Source organism: Gymnoscopelus braueri (assembly GCF_963280865.1).
Source record: "Gymnoscopelus braueri genome assembly, chromosome: 23".
Classification (NCBI taxonomy): domain Eukaryota; kingdom Metazoa; phylum Chordata; class Actinopteri; order Myctophiformes; family Myctophidae; genus Gymnoscopelus; species Gymnoscopelus braueri.
Window position 1 is genome coordinate 20,141,961 of NC_137625.1, and position 24,503 is coordinate 20,166,463.

Here is a 24,503-nt window from a genome sequence, read left to right on the forward strand (position 1 = left end):
GTGTTCCATGCAAAAATAGCCATAACACGTGTTATCACTCTTATCACTCTGTAAACGTTTATTTTGTGCAAATAAAATATGTATTAAGACAATAATTCAAGAATTTATTTGAAACTTTCTTCTGAAATTATTTTAAGCCCAATTGTATACTTCGTCATACGATGGTGTCGTGGGGTGATATTAGCCGATCTAGCCTACAAGTTCACGTCGCAACAGGTTATGACCTTGTAGATCTTTTGAGCTTGCAGATCCGTATAGATCCTGAGCTCCCTGTCCACCCCAGCAGTGGTGGAAAGTAACTAAGTAGATTTACTTAAGTACTGTACTTAAGTACAATTTTGAGGTATTTGTACTTTACTTGAGTTCCAATTTCCAATACTTTTACTTCTACTCCACTGCATCTCAGAGGCAAATATTGTACTTTTGACTCTACTACAATTATTTGAAAACTTTAGTTACTAGTTACTTTGTAGATTTTGAGTATTATTACAAAACATACATTAACCACTTCAGCCCTATATAAATTTCGGCCATTTGAAAAATAGCCGATCTACAAGCTCGTAGATCTGCTATTTTCAAAAGATTTTTATACATTTGAAAACTTGAAATGGGACATTCTGCATAATTAGTACTTTTACTTTTGCACATTTTACTTACATTTACTTTAAGCACATTTTAATGTCAACACTTTGGTACTTTTACTCAAGTAAATTTTGAATTTCTGACTTTTACTTGTAACGGAGTGCATTGCAGTATTGATACTTTTACTTGAGTAAGAAATGTGAGTACTTTTTCCACCAGGTACCTGTCTCATTCTGGGCTGTATGATCTACCCGGACGGCTGGGACAGCGACGAGGTGAAGAGGATGTGCGGCGAGCAGACGGACAAGTACACGCTGGGGGCGTGCTCCGTACGCTGGGCCTACATCCTGGCCATCATGGGCATCATGGACGCCCTCATCCTCTCCTTCCTGGCCTTCGTCCTCGGCAACCGCCAGGACAGCCTGATGGCCGAGGAGCTACTGGGCGAAAGTAAGAACATGAATCCATCATTCATGACAGAGAGAGAGAGTTTTCTGACTGAGTGAATTTTTCACAAAAGAGGGAAGCCTCTTCTTTCGATGTTGGTGTTTAACCCATTAAGACCGAACCGGGACAGCGTCTGTGTGTCATTTCAGATTTCTTTGGCTATTCAAAAATAGCAGATCTACAAGCTCATAGCACGGCACTGAATGCCGCGCTATGAGCTTGTAGATCTGCAATTTGTTTTTGAAAAATCGTGAACATTTTGTGCAAATCTTTGAATATATATATTTTTAAAGCGAATATCTCAAATATTTGCTTCTGGGGGTTCTACAAATGTATGTTGCTGTAATGTCAGTGGTTCTCAAAGTTTTTCATGTCAAGGACCCCCAAAATGATATGTATTGGGCCGTGGACCCCCATCTCAAAATATTTTGTTCCAGGAACCCTCAGAAGTTGTAAATGAGTTAAAAATGTTAGCTTAAAAAGATTTATATTTAAAAAATGTGCACACATTTTCACGCTTTTTCAAAAATAGCCAAAGCAATCTTAAAATGACACAGATGCATTCCCGGTCTTAAAGGGTTAACTTAAAGGGTTAAATGCATAACACGTTTGTTTTACGAGCACAGTACAATAATGAGCGGTTGACATCAAAGACACCATCTGCATTTCTGACCGTCAAGTAAGCCACACATCCCATGGAGCAACTAGCCTGTTTTTTATGCAAGTTTTCTCCGCATAATTTCACACCAACCAAGTTAGCTATTTACATACTATACGGTACATTAGATGGGTGGCATCTGCTTGGCTTGTGTCTGTTATTATTGGGGATCATTAGGATTTGTAGTGCAGAGTACCTCTAAGCGAGGGAGAGGAAAGAGATGCGATGGAGACAAAAGAAGAAAGGGAAAAAAACGTCTGCATTTGTATTCAAAGGGAATAACTGAAACGGCGAGGAGGAACAGAAGGAAGGGAGAGATGAAACGAAATGAGGGGATTGGAGAAAGAGAGAGCGACAACGTTGACAGTGGGAAGGAATTTAGAGCTAGTGAGGGTTAATTGAAGCCTGGGGACACTGGACAGAGTCATGAATTACTAATGGCTGTTTACACAGCTTGCTGCCAGCATGTCTAAATTAATCACAGCCTCGCTATCAGCTGAGCCACAGTTGCCTGTTAGTGTATATAAGCTAACGGGAAGGTACCAAGAGACAAAAGCGAAGGTGTGTGAGAGAGAGGTGAGAACAGGATAGAACAGAGGGATGCTGAGAGAGAGAGAGAGAGAGAGAGAGTGCGAGGGAGGGAGACATGCAGATTTTATGATATGACAATGACAGTGAAATATGAGGGATGCTTCAAATGTCAGAGGATACGGAATTGCATTGGGTGTACGTGGAATGTTCTTGAATCTATTTCTGTAGCAGTATAAGGAGAACAGGCTGGTGTCCGTCATGCCGTCTTGCCATACCAGGCATACAAATGCCCCCCGTATTGCTTCCAAGATCATCAGACTTCCCACACCCACACTCTCTGATATGAACAATAAGGCCATCAAACGTTTAGCACTTTCAATAACAAATGACACTGATCATCCCCTGTATCGTTACTTCGACCTCATGCCATCATGATCTGGGCAAAGATACAGAACCTTGAAGTGGGAAAAGGTTTGTTTTAGCAGGAGTTTTGTCCCCTCAGCCATCACAGCATTAAACAAACTGACTTGTGAAGACAAATATCCCTTCGGAGACAATAAACATTATTATTATTATTCAAGCAGTGCAGATGTAGGCAAACACACACTTTAAAGACAGACCATCAAAAAAAGTAGCTACTTTATGTCTCAGGTAGTTTTGAATGACTCATTGACCTCATAGTCACTTGTCTTTTATACATCTTACAACACTGCCATCTACTGGTTATGTGTAACCACAACAGCTACATCAGCTATTTAATCTTCATCACTGTAAATTGATTTCTTTCTTCCCACAGAAATGGGTAATAATGCCATATAATATCTGACAATGGTGCATCACGCACACACACAGGTAAGTGATCTTACTTTCAGTGGACTGCGAAGCAGCATAGTTTCAATCGATATTATTTGCAGCCATGTGTGAATTAGATTAATTCCTTAATTATAGTTTGCAAGCTTGATGTAGCATGCAGCAGAGGGAATATTTGATTTTCCCTCACTCCTCTCATTTGAAACCGCATTAATTCAGAGTGTCTCCCATAGGTATCTTACCGTGCTCCATTTCCTCCAGGTTTCGGTACCTAGACGTGATATTACTTCAGGACGCAGCTTCAGAAGTCCTGGTCCATCCATCCTGTGGCCCGGGGTGGAGGGCTGCTGCTTGGGGACAGAGCAGATCAAAGGAAGGAGGATTCAGAGCACACCTCCATTGAAGCGAGGACCCCAAACCCTCACCGCCGTCTCTCATCCTGTCAGAAAGGAACCCTGTAAAATAGCATCCTTAATCATCTCAATCACTTTGTTTTGGATCATTACCGTTGCAACATCAAGACACTTCTTTAAATTCTTCTGTGTAAACACAATTGCATCATGTTACCTTTTTCAATTTGAACTGTTCATTGATGTGTTTTGGAAGTCAGCTCACAAGTTTAATTAATTAGGCTGTTAATAAAAGATGAAGGTCTCTGCATGTTAAAAGTCAGCTCAAGGACTCCAGGAAGATTAAGAGTACGGAAGGATGACTGCAGTCAATTCAAATCATAACAAATGGACCGGATTTTGACCTAAACAAACAACTCAACATACTTAAGGTCAAGGTCTTCAGCTTGTTGGTGAATTGTCATAGAGCAGTGTATTATACCATAAACATTGAACACTATGTCAATGCAGAGAGCCGTCAAGGTTTGGATTTTGACATGGATTATGCATCACTGACCGACTCAACCGACAGTGAATTCAGCACTAGAATGAGTGCAGATGAAAACACATGCATACTACCAGCCTGTTGAGATGGCAAACAGCATCAAGGCATCTGGCGGCAACAACCTCTGCTGGACGATGTTGCTCGAAACGTCAAGAGGACAGAGCAAACGTTATGTGCAATGTATGTAATAGTTAGCAAATGTTTGATGTGACACGATCAAAAAGAGATTAGAGGTTTCTCTAGAGACAAATACACAGCAAGAAATAAGATATTAACCACTTTGCCCATGGTGTCCGTAATTTGGCCATGTCGTGATAGGAGAGTTTTTTCAAAGCCTTTCAAAAATCTTTTGAAAATAGCTCATCAACAATCTCACAAAACATTGCGATGCCGTGTGAGTTTGTAGATCGGCTAATTTGTTTGTATGAAAAAAAGAAGAAAAAAAGAATTAATCAGGCTTAATTGGTTAATTCTACTGAACAGGAGATGTCAAATGTATGAAATCTATATTCTATGTATAGCTTCATGTTGGATATGTCCCTGTATTTTGTCTTGACTTTGAAGTGTACTGATGATGATACAGTGTTTTCAAGCTGTGGGTCCATTATAGTGAGTGCCATACTTTGTGAACAGACAATGTTGTAGAATACAGAGGGCATACTGGTGCAGTTAACAGTGGCCCGAAATAGTTCAGTCATATACCAGGACTGAATAGATTTGAAACCTGGCTTGTGCAATGCTGTTGTATTTTTTATTTGTTCCCCGTTCTTCTTCACTGTCTCTTATTAAAAATTAATAAACATTTTGGTAAAAGGGTGGACAGGCAAATCGGTAAGCAGTCGTAGGGTGAGCTGAATGGTCTACTTTCAAAAGGAAGAAAACGTTCTCCAGTTGTGACTTGTAAAAAAAAAAGGAGGGTGTCTCTCAACTGTCTCTGATGAAGAGCATGTAGCTCGAAACATCACGCAGGCACTTGTGGATGCAATAAAGACCACCACGTTTCAACTGGAGCCCAATTGTGTGCAAGCTGTTTTCTTCATTTTGCAAGTCATTGTGTTATCTGCTCAGCACCTCACTGAGTTGGGTTTGGATGTCCATGTTCCTCCTTTTCATCGGTGGTCCGTCTAATTTATCACAGAAGACAGAGCTGCACAATGGCTGTCCTTGCCTGATGACTCAATTTAACACCATGCTCTCATGGCCAGTGGTGGAAAAAGTACTGAAGTAAAATTATCAATACAGCAATGTAAAAATACAATTACCGGTAATTAAGTCTATATGGTAGCAAAATGTACTTAAAGTACTAAAAGTAAAAGTACTCATTATGCAGAATGTCCCACTTCACAATTTTTCAAATGTATAAAAATTATTTTGAAAATAGCAGATCTTCAAGCTCACAATGCTTTGCATCGCAACGCATTGTGAGCTTGTAGATCGGCTATTTTCAAATGGCCAAAATGTATATAGGGCTGAAGTGATTAATGTATGTTTTGTAATAATAATCAAAATCTACAAAGTAACTAGTAACTAAAACTGCTGGTGGCTCACCTGGTAGGAACGCATACCACATCCATCCTGCAGCCGATGTCAGGGTTCGAATGCGGGCAGAGGCTCTTTGCTCTCTCTCCTCGCTGTCTCTACAGAGGTCTGGGGACTGAACAGCCTTCTACCTGGCTGTTGAAGCCCTATTGGGCGGGCGCGCGGGCGGGGACTTCTTTTCTCTACAATAGAAGAGTTAGGACGTCACATTCTAATCCAGCCCAAATACCCAATTTCAGCACTGGCCTCAGTGGTGCACCTCGCTAATCATTGGACTACTGATCCACTACCTCTGGGAGTTTGGGTTTGACTCCCGCTTGGGACAATACTTTTTCAAACAACCGTGGACTATTTTTTTCGCCGATAAAGTATAGTTTTGGACCATGACGGAGGCGCGCCGACTCAGCAGACCTTGAGGCCGAGGAGTCGCGCCCGAGCGCCTCCAGGCACGACGACCGGCCGATGGTCTGCTAGTCGACTAAGCGCCGTCCGAGTTATGTACCGATAGGCACAGAATCGTAAATGATGTTGTGGGGACTGCGTTTGCCCCAACTGCCACTCACTGCACTAACTTAGCCCGCCAGCCCCGCCCCCTTCTGCCTTCAACAGCCAGGTAGAAGGCTGTTCGCGTCTGGGGACCCCTAGGGGTCCTTGAGGGGATTCCAGCTGAATGATTGATTGCAGGTACCAATGGACTCGATGACCCTTGTGGGTCCATTTGGTTATATTTGTACACTCTGAAATGAACACTGAGGAGTTTACAGTGTAGATTGAGGTCCCAGAGTTAAAAATCCTATCGAACATGAGTCTGTTACGTAATGCATATCAAACTGGGGGTCCTTGAAATTAAAAAGGTAAAATATAGCAATGTACGGTATGAAACAGCATCGTGATCAGGTTTGAGCCAGGCATTTGCAAATACTTTTTCACTGCCACACAACTGTAACAGAGATGTGTTTCTTTTCAACTTGAGTGCATAGTGGTTGTGGATGAGCTTCCTCTTACATCACCTCACCCCCTTTTGCAAGTCCCCTCTCCTCCATCTGTTCCATTAGATGTTGCCTTGTGTAGCTGGAGGATCACTGGCTTTTTATCCTGCCAAGCACATGGAGCTTTGCTTGATGAGGACAATTTCAGCTCATGAAGATCTTTAATTGTCTTGAGAATAAGTATTAACCAGGACACAATGAACCGAATGTGTATGAGATGAGCCAATAACAAGAAAGAAATGATAGGGACTACTGAACAGACCCTTCTACCATGTGCAGACTGTAAATCTGACATTGCGTTTTTATTACTTTACACACACACAGTAAAATCCTCAGAGGTAATGTCCCCTGGTGTGATGTCCCCTGGTGTGGCTTAAATCCTCCCACCGAAAACATCCCTAGACGACATTTATAGTTCCGTTAACTTATCTCCATCTTTGCTCTCATTTAGTATTCCTGCATCTGTGAATATGTTGTTGGATCCTCCAGAATGTGGCTAATCCAATGAGTATCCACAGAGAACATGCAAACACCAACACCAAATGCATCATGACGAAAACATAACGAGCAATTCACTTCCTCATTGACAGGACCCACCTGCTGTCGAGATTGGAGGAGCACTGACGTTCCTGCATACCAATTCTCCAATGCATGTAAAGGCATGCAGTTAGTGAGGCTCTGATTGGAGTAAGGCTGTAACATCATACCCCATCCAAGTAACCAGGATGGAGTGAATGCTGGTGTGAAGACCAGATTTTTGTTGTATATCACTACGCCTCATTTGGCCAAATGGATATGGAACCCCCCCTCACCACCACCAAAAACAAACAAACACCATGCACATTGTGGCACGAGCTGTGATTGAGGGGAGACGTACAGTACATAAATGCATATAAAAACGAACCCTGTACTTGAGCCATGAAAACACTCACCTTCTGATTCCTCTGCAAGGCTTTTTGCTTCTATTGCTTTGGTGGAGCCTCTGAGGACAGAGAGCAATAACCAAGTAAAAGTTATGCAATCTAAACAGCAAACATAATAAAGCATTGGAACACTAGGTTCCACATGTTTACCTTCTCCATCTAGTAGTGCAGTTCACAAAATAATTCACATATTATGAAATATAATATAAAAAATAGAAAGTTCGGAATCCACATGGGAATGGCGTGGCTCAAATGTGGATCTCACTCTTCATGTGGCCAGCCCTGATGTCAGTTTTCTATGACATATCTATGATAAATCTACGATGTATGACTCTGAATTAGGGCAAGGCATCAGAGCACTTCTGACTTCCATTCTACAAATTTAAGTGAAATTAAGCATGTGGAAAAAGAAGACCAATTGTGGAGGTACTTCTCTTGCCTTCTGGCACATCTTGGCAGAGGTAGTGGTAATGCCATATTTGTTCCATTTAGTGAAACACGTAGGCAGGAGAGTGCTCACAGCTACCAAATGGCCCAGTGGAATCCTCCAATTCTGTCTGGGAATGAAGTTATCACCTTTGATATGTACATAGCTTCCAGGATCAAAGTGTATGCAAAGACACATGTGCAAGCCCATCTGCTCATGTGAACACAGACAACCCCTGAGAGGAGAGGAGAATGCTACAGTGTTAAATAAAGTGCACAAATCTCCCGTTGCAGCAGTCGTTAATACAGTAGTGATTGATATTCTATATGATTTAATACACAATATAAGTAAGAATCATCATTTCCTGTGATCTAACTTCCCTTAGGAAGTGATTCCAAACAGAAAAAATGAATGAAATTGTTTCTCATCCTCACAGCAGCTTGTAGTCCTTTTCAGATTGACTGCATAGCAGCCACCAAGGTTAGCACTTACCCAATCTGGGAACCCATCAGCAAAAATGTTTGCAGAGTTCTGAATCTGTCTTGAGACAAGCATTTACCTAGACAGAGACACGTGATACGACAAGTGGTATAAAACTGTCATTACAGTGATTTATTATAATGAACCATGAAAATAGCCAACCAGTGCGGTGTCTGTGAGTCTTTCTCCCCTCCAAACTAACATACACTCACACACACAAATAATAATAAAAAAGAGACAAAGTTGAAGAGTCCAGAAGGAAAAAAATAAAAATAATGCTACTGTCACAGAAAACATTCAGCTTTGCCAACAGAGCGTTCGTATTTACAACCATATTCCAAAAATGGGATGGGAGCGAATTGTACAAGCATAGAAAAAAAGAAAAGAAAGCAAATATTTACAACCTGTTTCCTGGTGAAAGCTGGAGTAACCACCTATACATTAAATTACACTTTCTACAAAGAACCATTGATATTCAAAAATAAACCGCCAACATCCTACCTACGGGTGACACCTCACTCTGGCTACCTCAGAAGACTACAGCACACTCCTTGCTTTCACGTTCACGCGTCCTTTTCGCTATATGACACTCCAAGTGACACGCGACAAAACACAGAAAGGCACGTGACCTCCATACCCTCACTCACACACAAACATACAGAGCGTGTATACACACAGTTGCGTGTACTTACGCACACGCACACACACACACACACACACACGCACGCACAGTATGAGTGCAGCCTCCTGGGGCAGAGAAGCAGGCTCCCAGAAGGGTCTTTTCTGAAATCTCTGCAGCGGTGCACAGATATTTGTTGTTACACAGAGGAATAAAAAAAATAATTATTGTTCGTTCTCTATACAAAAAGCTTTTCTTTCTGCTATAATAAGCTGCTAGATAAAACAAGTACATGGGTGTGGAGAGCAGACGACAGACGTTGAGAGGAAGAGCAAGTGAAAAGGACTAAGAGACAAATGAAGGAAAAGGGCTATAGGCTGGAATGTCCATTTGATACAAAGTGCGGGGGCCTTACAATAGGAGTCCAAACAAGACACTGGACAGAGAGCTTGTCTCTCTGTCACAGGAGAGGATATATCAAATCATAAGGGAGGCCAGAGAAAGGGTTATGAGCACCGGGGATAGTCCGTCTTCAGTTTACACAAAGTAGATTTTTGTTTCTCAAAGATTGTTGCACTTCCAAATTCCGTCTTCTTTTTGTTTTGTTTAAAAAGTACCCTTGTATCCCACGTTCTCCAGCTGTTTTTCCATTGGCCATGTGTGTTCAGGTATATAGAAAACATATCTACAGCTTATATTACATACGCTGTTGGGAGGGGCCCCTCTCAGGCAGAGTTCATAGGGGCGGGAGGCCAGGCCCTGCCAGCGGGGAGGGAGGTCAGTGCCACCCTGTACCCAGGTACCCGGAGCTATGGAAGGGGGCGGAGGAGGCAGGGGCCCCACGAGTCCCACTGGGAATCTGGGAGGACGCCGGCTGGGTCTGGCCTTGGCCTGGCTGAGTCTGTTGGGGCGGGGGAGGCGGAGGGGGAGGCAGTCCCGTCTGCTGATGGGGTGGTGGGTAGGTGGAAGGGGGCACCGACGGGTTGGCGGTGGCACCCGGGTGCAACAGGGCTGGCTGGAAGGCCCCTAAGTTCTGGAAGTGGTGGGGTGCAGCCTGCATGGGGGCACCAGTTGAAGGGGCAGGGGGAGGAGGGGGTGGAGGCGGTGGGGGAGGAGTCAGTGACAAGAGGGGGCCGCCAGTTGGAACTTGTTGCTGTTGTTGTTGCAGGGGGGCCTGGCCCTGCGGGGGAGGGGGCGGAGGAGGTACAGCCGCCAGCAAGAGCTGGTGCTGCTGAATCGGGGGAGGCTGCAGGTTGACGTGCAACAGCGCCGGGCCGGGCTGCGGGTGTGGCGGCGGAGGGGGAGGTGGAGGCGGGGCGCCTGCGCTCTGGTAGTGCAAACTGTGGGGTAGAGTCTGCATCAGGGCCGGGGAGCCAGTAGGATAGGGCGAGGTCACGGCAGACTTGAACCCGGGGAAGGGCACAGCAGAGGGGGCGGTTTGGCCAGGGAAATATGCCGCAGACGCTGGCGGTGCCGGCGGGGGAGGAGGTGGCGGGGGCGGAGCACTCTGGGTGTTGTACTGCGGGAAAGGAGCCGGGCCCGGTTGAGCCTGGGGTTGGGGTTGGGCTTGAGGCTGGGAGGAGAACAGCACCCTCTGGCTGCGGAAGGGTGAACCTTGAGCCTGGGGCTTCGGGGAGTGGAGGAGTGAGGAGCCGGGGTAATGGACAGGCGAGATGGGGAGGGGAGAGGCGTGCAGCTTGGTGGGGGTCAGAGGAGCCGGTTTGGGGCCTGTGGGCTTGCTTGGCATCTGGCTGGTCGGGTTGGGCGTCCGAGGCTGACTGTCGCCGTCTTCCTCCTTGGCTGGCCGAGTGGAGGGCTGGGCTGTGCCGGCAGAACCAGGAGAACATGGCTGGAGGAGGGAGGAGATAAAAGAACGGCTCAAGCATTGATACAGCTTTGTTGGACTGTTGAACACTGAAGGTGATCTGCAATATGTAATATAATAATAATAATAATAATAAACTTTATTTGTATAGCACCTTTCATGACATGAAATGCAGCTCAAAGTGCTTTACAGAGCAAGAATACAATTACAGTTAGAACCAATTTAACAATAAAGCAAACAAAGATAAAATAAAAGCAAAGGCAAAAGCAAAGGCATAAAACAACATTAAAATAGGGAATACAGTGAGGAATTAAAAATCAACCAAAGAATCAGCTAAAAGCAAGAGTGAAGTAATAGGTCTTGAGCTGTGCTTTAAAGCTATCGACAGAGGCTGCCTGTCTTAGGTGTAATGGGAGTTTATTCCACACTGTCGGTCCGTAAAAGCAGAATGCTGCTTCACCGTATTTTTTATATGTCATTGTAGGCACCTCGAGCAGGTCAGCACTTGAAGACCTGAGGGCCCGGTTTGGAACATATCTCTCTAGGCAGTCAGAGAGGTAGGTAGGTGCCAGACCATTTAGAGCTTTATAAACTATTAAAAGAATTTTAAAATCAATCCTAAAAACAACCGGGAGCCAGTGTAGTGAAGCAAGAACTGGAGTGATATGTTCTCTCATCCTGGTTTTAGTTAAAATTCTGGCTGCCGCATTTTGAACAAGTTGTAATCTGTCAGTTGTTTTCTTTGGCAGGCCAGAGTAGAGTGCGTTGCAGTAATCAAGCCGAGAGAAAACAAAAGCGTGGATCAGCGTCTTTGCATCGTCTAACGACAGATAGTCTCTAATTCGCGCAATATTTCTAAGATGAAAGAAAGCAATCTTGGTGACATGATTAATGTGTGTATTGAAATTCAATTCAGAATCGATAATCACCCCCAGGTTCTTTACTGTGGTGTTACTTTCTACAGCCAGGTTACCAAGTCTACTTGTTATTGATTCTCTCTGCTCACTGGAGCCAATTATGAGAACTTCTGTTTTATCCTCATTTAGCTTAAGAAAGTTCTCACTCATCCAGCATTTTATACTGGACAGACAGCTCAACAATGGGTCTAGAGCGCAGGGGTCGTCTGGAGCTACTGAAAGATACAGCTGGGTATCATCAGCATAGAAATGGAAGTTCACTCCGTGATCGGCGATGAGTTCTCCCAGCGGTAGTATATACAGGGAGAACAATAAGGGACCCAGAATTGAGCCCTGTGGAATACCAGAACAGATGTTGTGTTTGTCTGAGTCAAAGTTAGCTAGACTGACAAAATAGCTTCTGCCTGTAGACATGTAATAGGTTGGCTTACCGCATTTGTTGGGGTTTTCTGAAGACTTGGTGATTGACATTCTGCCCCTGCTGTGGCATCACCTCCCTCTGGCTCACCATCTGGAGACAAAACAATGTCAAAAATCAATGACATGACTGAAATGAAAAACCAACATTGATACAGACAGTGTGTTTGTATTCTTGCCCACCTGCATCTTTGTCTTTGCTGAGCAGCAAAGCTCTGTGGTAGCCGCGTTCTCTGGCCTGCTCCACAGAATTGGATGAAGTCCTGAGGGGGGAAAGAAATGCAATGCCATTAGACCTTTATTTTCAGTAGACTAGTAGAACATGAATTATGTCTGTATGTCAGAGGGATTTTGGACACTGCTCCAGTGGGTTTAGGTGGCTGCCATCTCTTTACCTTCATTCAAAATCTGTCTGCCTATAGATGCCAAATTAGCTTTTACTTGAGCTGAATTTTATTGAATGTTTAATTCACACATTAATAGATGTGTGTATCTATGTGTTTAAAACGAGGAATAAATTACATTTGCATAATATAAAAAGGCCAGGTGATCCAGGTCAAAGCAACTCAATCTGTTGAAGATGATATACTTTATTTTATTATCGTTATATATATATATAAGTGTGCATACCACTGTCCCTCTCCTCCCTCCCTCTCTCCTTTCTCTCCTGGGTTCTCCACATCTTCACTGGTCTGGGGTTCCTTTGGGGCGGGGTTGATGGGGGCTGCCGGCGCTGGGGGTGGTGGGGGTTCTGGGGTTATCTCCACAGCAACAGGGAAGGCGTCCACGGTCAAAGGCGGCACAGTAGATACGGGAGAGCTGCACTCAGTCTTGGAGCCGCTGCGGCGAGCCTCGCGCTGACGCTTCCTGTATTCTAGTAGGGACACCTGGGAACAGACGGTGATGTCATTCAAGGTTACGCAGGGTCTGACCTATGACCAGCAGGGGGCAGCGTTTGCTTCCCCTTTTGCCTGATAAGAATGACATCACATCACAAATATACTACCTTAGATTAAAATATGAACCGGCAGTGAATGCTACAATTGCTCACCTTTTTCTTCTGCGGGGGATTCTGTGCGGACCCCCCCACCTCTCCTGTGCTGTCTGCACTGAGTGAGCGGGAGAAGCCCAGGGAGGCCTGCTCCTCAGAGCAAGGGTAGAAGAGCTGGCCCTGGGTCTCACTGAAAGGAGCTGTGACGCTGCTGCTGCTGCTGCTGCTGCTGCTGCTGCTGCTGCTAGCTCCAGCCACCGGACCGGTCCCTGCGGTGGCTCCGGTCCCTGCTGCAGGCCCAGCTGCAGCCTCGGGCCTGAAGGGAGCGACCAGGGGCTCCAGGGTGTGCGAGGGGGTGAGGTCCCTCAGGTTGGAGATGATCGGGGAGAAGCAGAGGCCAGCCGGTCCCGATGGGCCTCTCTCTGGGCTCTTCATCCAGCCAGGGAAGGAGGACGATGAGGCGGCCGGCGGCTCTGTGCAAGGAGAGGCCTCGCTGCTGACTTCCACCACCACCACCACGGCACCAGCGTCAGCCCGGTCCTCTCCACCACCGTCTGTGGACTCAGCAGTGGAGGGCTGGGGACTCTGGGGCACTGAAACTACTTTGCCCTCTGTCAGGGGCCCGTCTGCACTGGGGGGCCTCACACAGGGGGAGGACAGCAGCGAGGGAGGACGTTCAGCCTAAGAGAGGAGAGAGCGAGCGGAAGATCAAATTATTACTATAATAATCAAAATACATTATTATTTATATCATTATTATTTTGTATTATCATTACTACCTCCTGGGTGCTAGGTCTGCGACTGCCCTCTGGGGAGCTGTCCATTGAAGACTCGCTCTGTGAACACAGGGACAAATGTAAATCCCAAATTCTGTTTCCCTATTGCTGGGCTGTAAGTATGGAAGTGCATGTGAGCCCCCTATTGTATTTCACTCTAGGAAGGCTTACCTCCTGAGGGGCACTAAGTGTGTGCGTTGGGGTACTAGGCAGGGTTTCTGTGTTGGACTCCTCATTACGGGGTCGTGGCGGGGTGGCCAGAAGGAGCATTGTGGGCATCTCCGATTGGTCGGCCCTGGTGGGCGTAGCACAAGGGGAGCCGTAGGGTGTCGAGCCCTCCGACATGCAGGCGTCCAAAGGACTCAACCGTCGCTTTTTCAGAGGTGTGGGCAACTCTGTAACAGAGACAACATAGTGTCACAACTTTGTACTGTACGTGTGTCATGGTGCTTGAATCATGTAGTGAACTGAACAACAGGAAATGTTTATCTCTGTATGCAGAACAAATCATAAACACACATTTAATTGGAGAGTTTCTGATGGTATTGCTTGCAGTCCACTGATATTTAATGTTGTCTAATCCTGTCACTAGTACAAACATATCTCCAAAGCTTGGTCTTAATGCACTAATTGGCAGGACCAGTAAAAAGCAGGAATGCTTCGCAAATACCACTCAATCCTAATGCTAATGAACTGAATGCGTGTCTTTGGCAGATTTGCCAAAGATGATTATAGTGGCCTGGGCCGCTGGCGAGGTGGTCCAGGCACCTAGGCTCAGTGAAGCCTGAGAGCGTGTCGCGGGTTCCCGATTCCAACAGCCTTTGCTGCATGTCACTCCCCATCTCTCTCTCCCCATTTTCTGTCAGCCTACAATCCTATCAATAAAGGCATAAAAGCCCCCAAAAAATATGATTATAGTACAGACTATGATCAATTATGTCCCATGTGGACTTAAGGGCATGTCCTTAAAGACTGTATCCCCCAATTAAAAGGAGTCTTACTAGGCTGTTCCAGTATGTATTGGATACCTCCACTGTACCAGGCATACTGCATGTTTTTTGTGAGGGTACCTACCCTAGGAGACACAGGGCGAACATGCAAAGAAAGGCCCTTTCGCCAACCCCACCTAAACAAACGCTTTTATCCTCTCAGAAGACTCTTAATGGGAGCCTGAAAATGTTAGAATCCACATACAAGGCCCTTTTAAACTTACGTCATGGTTTGGCAACCTCAAGACTCAGACTAAGGAGTAAGCAAGTAATTATTGGCATTGCTGGAACAACAGTGAGGAGGCTTCAGACCCAGCTGAGTGACCTAATCATCCTTAGAACCAGGAACAATGCCCTGAGCATTCTTCATGTTGATTCTCATCCCTTATTCACTCAGTTTGACATGATGAACTCCTGTTTTAGAAAGGTCTTTATTCGAAGTTCAATCATTGCCATGCAATGCAAAGACAATTATCCCACTTCGTGCGGACAATAAAGTTGTATCATATCGCTCAACATGACATCACCTGGAAGCGAGCAGCTGCCATTGTAGGGCAAAGGGCTGTCAGCGTCTCCATTTATGGAAGGGCTAAGAGGGCCTTCACTGGGCATGATCAGGCTGGGCCGCCTGGCTGGACTACCGGAGCCCCCCTCCTCCTCCAGGGCCTGCTTCAGCCATCGCTGGAGGGATAAGGAGAGAGAAAAGATTTAGTCAGGCAAAGAGCACCACACTCTAGTGAGAAATTCCAACACTTCGGTACACAAACGTCGGTAGCATCAACAGAGCCAGGCCTTGTAGGCCTGGCTCTGTTGATGCTACCGACGTTTGTTTTATCTCAGTGGGTGGGTGGAATTTATGCCAGCCATTCCACAACAAGTTCTTAAGTGTAAATATGCAAGTCTTGTGAAAACTAATCCTGAGCTTTAGTAAAGCCAAAGTAGGACGCTGTACCTTTTTACAATTGCCAGTGGTCTGTGGCGTCTCGGGCAGCTCCCGGGACCGCCGTCGGCCCGTAGGCACCCCGGGTGTGGTGGGGCTCCGGTTGGCAAGGAAAGGCGAGGAGAAGCGAACGTAGTGTTTGGGCGTGCTGTAGACCTGTGGTGAACAGGCCATGCCGGGCAGGGCGTTGAGCTGGGTGGCGAGTACTTCAGGGTCACTGCTTATTCTCAAAGGCCTCTCAGGGACTGGTTCAGGGGTCCGCACCGCCACACGCAGTTCCTGCTGCTTTTCCCCAACCCACTCACTCACAAAGTGCTGCTGCAGAAAGACAGAAAGGTAGAGAGGATGTTTTTGTCAAGTTAGAACTAGGACTGCAACAAACGATTGTGTTCATAATCAATACACCTAAAATTTTAACCAGGTAATAATAATCTCACTATAAATACGAAAAATCTCTGTCAGTCAGTAGTTAACGTATCTCGAGAACCGTCCGAAGTCGCCGACCGGAGAGAGTGCAGTGTGCGGCGCCGAGTCGGTCGCCGGGCACTGCAGGTTGTCCTGAGCTGCCGATCCTACCGATAAGCTCAAATAGTGTCTCCCAATAATTAACTAAACTTGTTCCTTTTGGTTATGACTGATTAGTAGTCCTAATATTAGTCTGAGCTGTACAGGGAGGACTGGAAAAATGTTTGTACCTTTTTAGTTTTGAAGTTCTTCTGCCCGGAGCGGTTTCTATCTGGGGCAGGTGAGCTGCTATGTGGAGGGCTGCTGTCTGGGGCTTGAAAGGGGATTGCTTCAGGCTCCGGAGCACAGGGCGTCTCTCCTTCAAAAGGTTCATTTGCCAGGGGCTCAACACACTCCCCCGGAGAGCCGGGGGGCAAGTCAGAACAGGTGCTGATAGTGCGAGCTCGCCGTCGCTGCTGGCCGATGTGCGTTCGGTTCCGGGAGAAACTCTTCCTGTTCCTAGAACCTTTGACCTTGGCTGGCTTCAGCCCTGGCTCCTCTTTCACTTCCAAAAGTGGCTGAGGGAGAAGAAATAGCGTTGAAGTACTTTAGTTCTTCATAAGAACGGCCAATTCGGTTGATAAACAGGACTGCCAATATATTTAATATTGGCAGTAGGGGTGTCACAATATATCGTGCCACGAAATATCATGCTATTCAAACGGGATGATATGCATCGGTGAGACAAAAAGACTATCGCTGGTGAAAGGAGTGGATATGGTGTACGATATGAAATTTAAGCTTACCGTAAACGTAATCATTGTTTAGTAATCAGGGGTGGGGGAAAGAAAATCAATTCTTATACGATTCTGAATTGATTCGCAATTTATTTATTTATTTCCTGCCGGTAATGTTGACTTGCCACCACTGCTTCCGTAGTTGTTGCACAACAAGCAGTGTGGCAGCTGGGGCTACTAATAGGCTGTGTAACTCTGTCAGTAGCTGGCTGCTAAAATGGAGCAGGAAGAAATACAGCTGGCTTTGTCTTCGTTGAAAGTGTGTTTGAACACAATGACATATCTATGACTCTCTTTTGCTCATTCTTTCCCGCTGTGTATGTCAGTAGGTCTGTGTGGAAGATACACATGCGTGTGTGTTGTTGCGATCTTTAAAACAATCCCCAAAAACAAAAAACATATTTTCACAAGACAATGTTGGTGCTGATGCTTACAGTTTTTTATTATAAACTAGGATGCAATATAGTTGAATGCTTGCAGCTGATGTTCAGGGGGTAATATAGTGTACATCCCATATGTTGGACGGATAGCTTGCACCTGATTGGCCGTTTCCTCGTGGACACATATCTAAAGGCTGGCGGGACAATTGGTCTACAATGTGATTATTAGTTCACAGGACCCACAAATCTACAGCAACACTTGATTTGAAACATCCCGTTCCCTCTACTTACGTCTGACTGGTTCCTAAAGTGAGGATGTTCTTTAAGTCCTTTGCAAAGGTATACGGACTGGGGGTGATGTGGAAAGTTAATGTTAGCCTAATGTTATGTATGAAAATTATTTTCAACGTAGATACTGATATCACTCACAAAGGATCAGCAGGTAACAATTAAATCAACATTTTCAGGCAATGTCTGCGTATTGGCAAATTGTGTGAATTAAAAGGGATAAAATTGATTGGGAATACTTTTGAATCGGGAATCAGTCTGAATCGAGAATCAAGTTTTTATCAATCAAAATTGAATCGAAGCGTGGGATACTACTGGGATAGCAAAAGATTCACACCCCTATTAGTTATCATAACTGGCTGTCTTCTACCCTATTCAAGGGCTTTTCGGGAGAAATTAAACTACTACCTACTTTAGAGTAATAAATATCAAAGATTGCATCAAATGATTTACACGCAACCCTCTGTTATAATGGAAAGGTGCTTTACAAATAAAGTTATTCAATTTATTATAAACTCAGATTCCACCACAGCAAGCTGAAGATGATGGGCAATGTTGATTAAAATTGAAGAGTTTTTTTTAATAAATTGTGAGCCCTATAATATGTATCGTAAAATGTATGTGTCATAAGTCTGTTTTAGCATGTCACACATTTAGCATGTAGCAAATGCTTAATAAACTGGTTGTTTTGGTTAAACTCACCTGTACAACAGCCGGGGAATCTGCCATCTCAGGGGTGGCGGGAGGCTCCTCCTTGATCTGGCAGGTTCCGATCTCTGGCTTAGTGGTGCCGATCCTCTCTAGAGCTTGCTCTCTTCGCTTCTCCCTCTTCTCCATCCGGGCGAAGGCTTGAAGGATGGCCTCCATCTTCCTTTCTTCCCGCGTCTGCAGATGTTTAGGAGGAGAAGGGGAAAAGGGAGAAGAGGAGATACAAGAACCGTTAAGTTCATGGCGCTATACAACTCTCACTGGGTCACAGATGTAGGGATACAACCGCTCGACTTAATAGGCATCACATAAAATAAGCAAAAAGACACTCTAGCCGGGCAGAATGGAGAAACGGCAGAAAGCAGACAAGGGAAAAAAAAGTCCCACTGTTTCAGTAACACCGCTAAAAAAAGGCAAAAGAAAAAACAAGGGAGAAGACACCAACATATATAGCTTTATGTTGTAGTGTTTATCAAGTATAATGTGTGGTGTGTTTATCAATTATGTGTCTGTGCCAAAAATACATGTTTTTCTTCCTAAGAGGGCCATTGCTTGCGTTCACCAGAAAAAGAGCACCACATCAGAACACCCTTACAAGTAGTTAAGAGACACTGCATACTGAGACGCAGCCAATGTCACTGCACTGGTCCGGTTGAAGATGTGGGTCTGTAAAAGTGTCAGTTAATGGTTCTGTGGGTCACTGGGACCCATGGGAAAGTGTGGGGCAGGTAGAGGAGGTGATAGATAGTTTGGATGGGGTGGGTCAAGTTTACCTCCTTATGCCTCAATCCCTTCCAGCTGGAGGCCCCTCCGACAGGCAGATGGGACTGCTCCATTGGGTTGGCCTGAATGGTTCAATGAAGAGACGTTTAGAAGACACATGGCCTCCCGGCACACTCACACAAAATAAATTGGACCGGAGGCTGCCTCAGGGTGCAGTGCTACAAGAAGGGCCTGTGTCAGGTACCCTAGGAGTGGGGCAGGAGTTGACAGAACTATAGCCTAGCAACCGCAGAACTAGGTTGCAACTAGTGACACTAAATGTCATGCAAAGACGACCTTTGGTAATAACATCTATATGAGAAAATGTTCTCAACTTTGTCACATGGAGCTATGAATGCTGACATTCTGCGACGTTTCCCCTTCCCTTAGGTTTAGGGTTAACCCTACACCTGCCAAACCATTCCATGGGTTTTCAACACAACCATCTGTTAGGTAACCCCTCAATGTCACACTGTTTAATGAAAATAGATTTTTTTGTTTATTTATCCTAATAACCAGCCAACACTAATGATTTAGGACAAGCAATTGACATTCCCTCTGTCACCAGTGACCCAAACATTTGTTTAAGATGGCACAACTACAAAGGGATACATTGTGTTAGGGGGGACATTAGACAGCACAACATTCTCTCTACCTTTTTACAACCAAAGAAGTGGCTTTTGTTAAGTAAGTAGTTGAGATATCATGCCAAGCACATCACCCATGAACTCCCTCAGACCATGTATTAGATTTGCACGACACATCACATCACAACACACACACACACACATGACAATCAGTGTGTAATTGCAAAAGGTTTGCTTCCACGTTAACGCTTGAGTTTATCATGGGCTTCATTCCATAGGAGCCTATTGGACCTCCCTCTATCAATATGGCCCTGGCAACAGGACCCTGCCCTCTGTGGCTCCATCTCTCCCTCCCTCCATCCATTGCTCTCTGGCCAATTAGCAGAGCTGTATGTTGGCCAAGGATGAGTCAGCACTTTACACTTTGGGTCCATCGTGTGAAATGGAGCTGACTGCAGGGTAATTTCCAGAGTGTGTGTGTCAGTGTGTAGTGTGCTAACGCAAGCGTGTGTTTGTGACCCCATCTCTCAGGGACACTGGGTTTGTTGGCAGGGGGACAGAGAGGAGACAGAGAGGATGAACCAGTAATTGGCCGGTTCAGAATTCTGGCCTGTACCGCCGGTGAGAGCTATATTGAAACTATAATGCACACTGGGGACGGTTCCAGTATGAACGAGGCCCAAGCTCTTGTGTTCCCACTCACGAGGGTTGACACTGTGGATGGGGCGTTGGTGTATAGAGGCCTGTTATCATTTAACATGTGTTGTGTTGTGTTGTGTGGAAAAGGCAATGCAAATGAAATGTGAACGATGACAGACAAGAATGAAACTACTACTCCAGAGGAGAAAAAGAAGGACGGACTGAGTGAAGGAGAAAACAGATTTAAAAAAGGGATGAGCAAAACAGCAGGAGGGTGTGCCAGGATCAAGTCATGGCCTGGGGGTGGGGGGGTGGGAGGTAGGTAAGGAAGAGAAAAAGAAAGAGTGAGGACACCTGCCACTTGTCTACAACAGCGCCCAAAGAGAGACAAACAGGGAGTCCACACCTCGAGCGGCAGGGGGCGGGGTGATGGGGTGGGGCAGCTTAATTTAGCTTTTAGAGGAGTCTCTGCCACGTGGGTCCACTAGCGTGTAGCGTATAAAGAAGCTGGAGCTCCCTAAGCTTTGGCACACTTACCATCTTCCTCCTTCTCTCTGCCATCTGCTCCTCTGAATCCATCTCTACTTCATTGCTAACGGATGTTTTGTCTTCTAGATCCTCAAATAAGTCAGGATCCTGTAAGGAGGGGGAGAGGGGGGCGCTTTATCATGGCTGCTCAATCAGTCTGTCTACAGACTAGAGGGCGTTAGTCAAGAGTAGTAGTAGTAGAGGTGGTGGGGTAGTCTAAAGAACCTGGTGAGGAACTGTGCTGGTGTAGTGGTCGGTCTGTGCACACACACACACCTGCTCAGAGCTCGTCTTTTCAGGTGAGCTAAAAAATAAGGTCTGCACCTTATTTTTCTAGGAGTAGACTTCTTGAGGCAACTGTTCGAACTTCACCATATCCTACATGCACAGAGTGACTGATGTGGGCAGCGGGCAAACAATGTGCACTGGGGCTGTCATACATATGTAATAATTACATTTGAGGTCTCCGGAACCTGAAGGATTCAAGTGTGAAAAGTAATATTTTTATGTGAAATATAAATAAATGCAGAGTTCTCTTAACCCATTAACTGCCAGAGGTATTTTCATTTTTTTTTAGCCAGTGGCAGAGATTTTTCATTGAAAAAAAAAAGGTACTCAGGAGCCGAGATACAGAATTTTTAAGTTTTAAGTTAAGAAGGAAGTGGATAGGAGTCTAGATCTTCGAAAAATCATATCTCCTTGGTCTTTGGGTCAAATTGGGAAAATAATAATATATTTAGTTCATGTAGATCTACGCGATTGGCAGTGAATCAGTTAATAGCAGCTTTTTTCCATTCAACTTGTGTTGTTGTTTTGCAAATTGCAAAAGCTGTTACTTGAGGGACAATTTCATTTCATATTAGATTGAAAATTAAATCAAATGCAATTCTTCCAGCTGAAAAGAGCCAATAACCCAATAACAATTGTTCAGTAAATGGCAATATATGGAACCTCAAGACAAAGTTGAACTGTATGTAAGCTACAGATGGCCTACCATTCCACAACCAGCAACATGAGGGCACATGTCGAAAACATACTTGCACCCAAATGAGTTAGGCCAATATCCATAATAAGTAAATGTCTCAAATCTTATTTTACAGTTACATTGCCCGTCACAAGCTTGCTATCAACAACACAACAAGAGGCTTGCATAAAGAACTACAGACTGGAAGTTGATCAGATGCTTGACATGTACCGTTAATTTCACATTTAAATATAGTCAAACTTACAGTATATGTTTTTTTAGAAAGAATATTCCAAAGTAACTTTTGGCCAATGTTGACAACCCTATTGTGCAATGCCTTTTGAGAGAGAATGTGTGGTAGTGACGCAATCTCTCCTAGGACATCTTGCTTCACCTTTCTTGGTTATACCACAGTGTCTCCATGAAACATCCAACTGTATAGCTGCCTAAAAGCACATCTTCACTTCCCCATCTCTGTTGCTAAAGCAATTGGCTGGCATAGCCTGGTTTCTACAAGGTCAAACCAGACTAACTAGGGTTTATCTGTGCTTCACATTTGCAAGCTGCACTATGGTTTCCACATAATCAAAATCTGCTTTAAATCCCAAAATCAAAACATGCTTTAGATTACAAATGATAAAACTGTGTAACATAATGCAGAGGAATATAATGCAACTGCCAGACAGGTGCCATGCCATCCTCTTGCAAATGGTGCTTAACACCAGATGACTACGATTCAAGTGATGATGAGTGCACAAAGAGGTTCTGGACACGGAAAACAGGGAACTGAAAAGGATGTACAGTAAAAAAATAAATACAAACGTGTCTACTATCTAACCATGGAAAATGCATGCAAAGAACATACACTTCACCAAGGTCAAGTAACTAGAATGACATGCATAGCACAGGTAAATGTGAATTGTGGCAAAGCGTTCTAACAGACCATAGTAACAGACCATAGTAACTGAGTGACATTGATAAAATATGGGGTGATAATGGGTACACTTTTCAAGCTAGGTGGCAGGGGATGCAGTCATACCTGGTTGTTGGAGATGGAAAGGCGCAGTGGAGAGAGTTTTCTTTGCTTGCCGTCAACCATGGCCTTGGCTTTGCCCTCGCCATCCAGATCCATGTTCTGGTCATGGCCCTCAAGGTCATCGTCTGGCAGCATGTCCTTCTCCTTGCGGCTTCCTCTGCGCCGGCTTATTGAGCCCAGGTTCTCGGTGGGCTCTGAATTGTGTTTGAGCACCGGGCACTCTGGGTTCGCCTTTAAACAGGCACAGTCCACCTTGTATTTGCTAAAGAACAAAAGAGGAAAAAGAAGAATTACACAGATAAAAGGTGATAGACAGAGGTTCTTGGTAAAACTATAGTTTGTTAACATGCTTTGAGTTCCATCCAACTTACCAGCTGCCATAGTCAAAATCAAAGCCAATGGTAATCTCTGTGCCTTTGATGATAGGCCTCAATGAGTAGATGTATAAGTGCAGCATACCATCCTCAATGACATGACGCACCTGAAGGAGTTTGAAGAGAAACATCAATATTTGTTTATACTGTAGCATACATATCCTACGGTATGAAGCTAAATGTATAATGCACTTTAAATAGAACACTGGGTATCATCTAAATAAGCTAAAAGAACATGGAAAAATGAACAAACAAAATACAATAGTGTACAATACTAAAAGTTGAAGTCAAAATAAACACACTAGATAAAGTTGGTTGTCTTCTGATAGTATCCCGCCTAAAGGTAGCATGCACAGACTGAAAAGTACCGGGTCTAGGATTGATCAGTGTGCATGTCATATCAAGTCTTTGGAGGAAAAGTTGACAACCAAATAGGATCTGTATGGAAAGTTCTGAACTAATAAAAGACATAGTTTAACTATATTACTTACTATATCACCGACTATCACTATTCCTGCCTGTTGAGGTCAATCTCATGATCAATGTCAGTAAATATAGTAATAATGACATGTCTAATGTCTATACAGGGGGTGGACAGAATATACCTGTATTCCTGAGCACTCTACAATTACGCCACTCACATAAACACATTTGAAAACATCATCCATCTAATCTCCTGAGCACAATGCTCACCTCAGAGTTTGGGGTGCAGGAACGTCGGATGAAACGAGCTTCGTTACCGAAGTTACGAGCGTCCACGCACATCTCCAGCCCGTCAAATTTTGAGTAAAACAATACAAATGGGTAGGGCCTGAAAAGCAAAACACAGGAAGGAAAGGTGTGAAATGCAGCGGTAAAAAAAAACATCAGAAAACCCCACAACCAGTCAATCATAATCAATGCGCTTCTGTTTTAATTCAAGTTTTAACCCAAACTCAAATACATGGTGAGTGATGTTTAGCTAGAGTAATAAGGCATCCTGACTGCTGACCTTTTGAAGAAGTATCCGTTGGCCTCAAACTGTTGTCGAAGCATGAACCTTCCCCTGTACTCGATGATGAGAGCGTCTGAAGGCAGGTCTCTCACTGCCTTTAGTATTTTCTTGTTCTTCTGAACCTGACTCTGCAGAGGACAGATAACAGGACATGAGCCAACATATGGATACCAACTGAACAGTTGATAAGAGACCACATTTTTTTTCAAGTGTAAGACTGGGTGACTGGGTATGACATAGTTAGTCAA

The 24,503-nt window shown here is 44.7% G+C and overlaps 2 protein-coding genes across 6 annotated transcripts in view; one reads left to right on the forward strand and one right to left on the reverse strand.

Annotated features, from left to right (window-relative positions):
- lhfpl3 (LHFPL tetraspan subfamily member 3) overlaps positions 1 to 3,303 on the forward strand; it is a gene marked incomplete at both ends in the record, with an annotated part of 35,116 nt that extends 31,813 nt beyond the window's left edge. The window contains 2 exons of the mRNA XM_080421138.1: positions 802 to 1,032; positions 3,290 to 3,303. Coding sequence (XP_080277264.1) covers positions 802 to 1,032; positions 3,290 to 3,303 — 245 coding nt within the window. The remainder of the gene's footprint in view (positions 1 to 801; positions 1,033 to 3,289) is intronic.
- Positions 3,304 to 8,386: 5,083 nt separating this feature from the next.
- The window catches only part of kmt2e (lysine (K)-specific methyltransferase 2E), a 35,903-nt gene continuing 19,786 nt past the window's right edge, over positions 8,387 to 24,503 (reverse strand). For 3 of the 5 annotated variants that reach the window (XM_080421715.1, XM_080421714.1, XM_080421718.1), the window contains 17 exons: positions 24,253 to 24,383; positions 23,955 to 24,072; positions 23,259 to 23,368; positions 22,891 to 23,149; positions 20,897 to 20,995; positions 19,145 to 19,216; positions 18,366 to 18,548; positions 16,450 to 16,776; positions 15,767 to 16,072; positions 15,342 to 15,495; positions 13,997 to 14,220; positions 13,829 to 13,885; positions 13,110 to 13,730; positions 12,689 to 12,945; positions 12,242 to 12,321; positions 12,073 to 12,152; positions 8,387 to 10,748 (listed from right to left, as the gene is read on the reverse strand). In XM_080421715.1, coding sequence (XP_080277841.1) covers positions 9,678 to 10,748; positions 12,073 to 12,152; positions 12,242 to 12,321; positions 12,689 to 12,945; positions 13,110 to 13,730; positions 13,829 to 13,885; positions 13,997 to 14,220; positions 15,342 to 15,495; positions 15,767 to 16,072; positions 16,450 to 16,776; positions 18,366 to 18,548; positions 19,145 to 19,216; positions 20,897 to 20,995; positions 22,891 to 23,149; positions 23,259 to 23,368; positions 23,955 to 24,072; positions 24,253 to 24,383 — 4,149 coding nt within the window. In that variant the 3' untranslated portion in view covers positions 8,387 to 9,677. The remainder of the gene's footprint in view (positions 10,749 to 12,072; positions 12,153 to 12,241; positions 12,322 to 12,688; positions 12,946 to 13,109; positions 13,731 to 13,828; positions 13,886 to 13,996; positions 14,221 to 15,341; positions 15,496 to 15,766; positions 16,073 to 16,449; positions 16,777 to 18,365; positions 18,549 to 19,144; positions 19,217 to 20,896; positions 20,996 to 22,890; positions 23,150 to 23,258; positions 23,369 to 23,954; positions 24,073 to 24,252; positions 24,384 to 24,503) is intronic. The other 2 variants (XM_080421717.1, XM_080421716.1) reach the window with 1 other exon arrangement.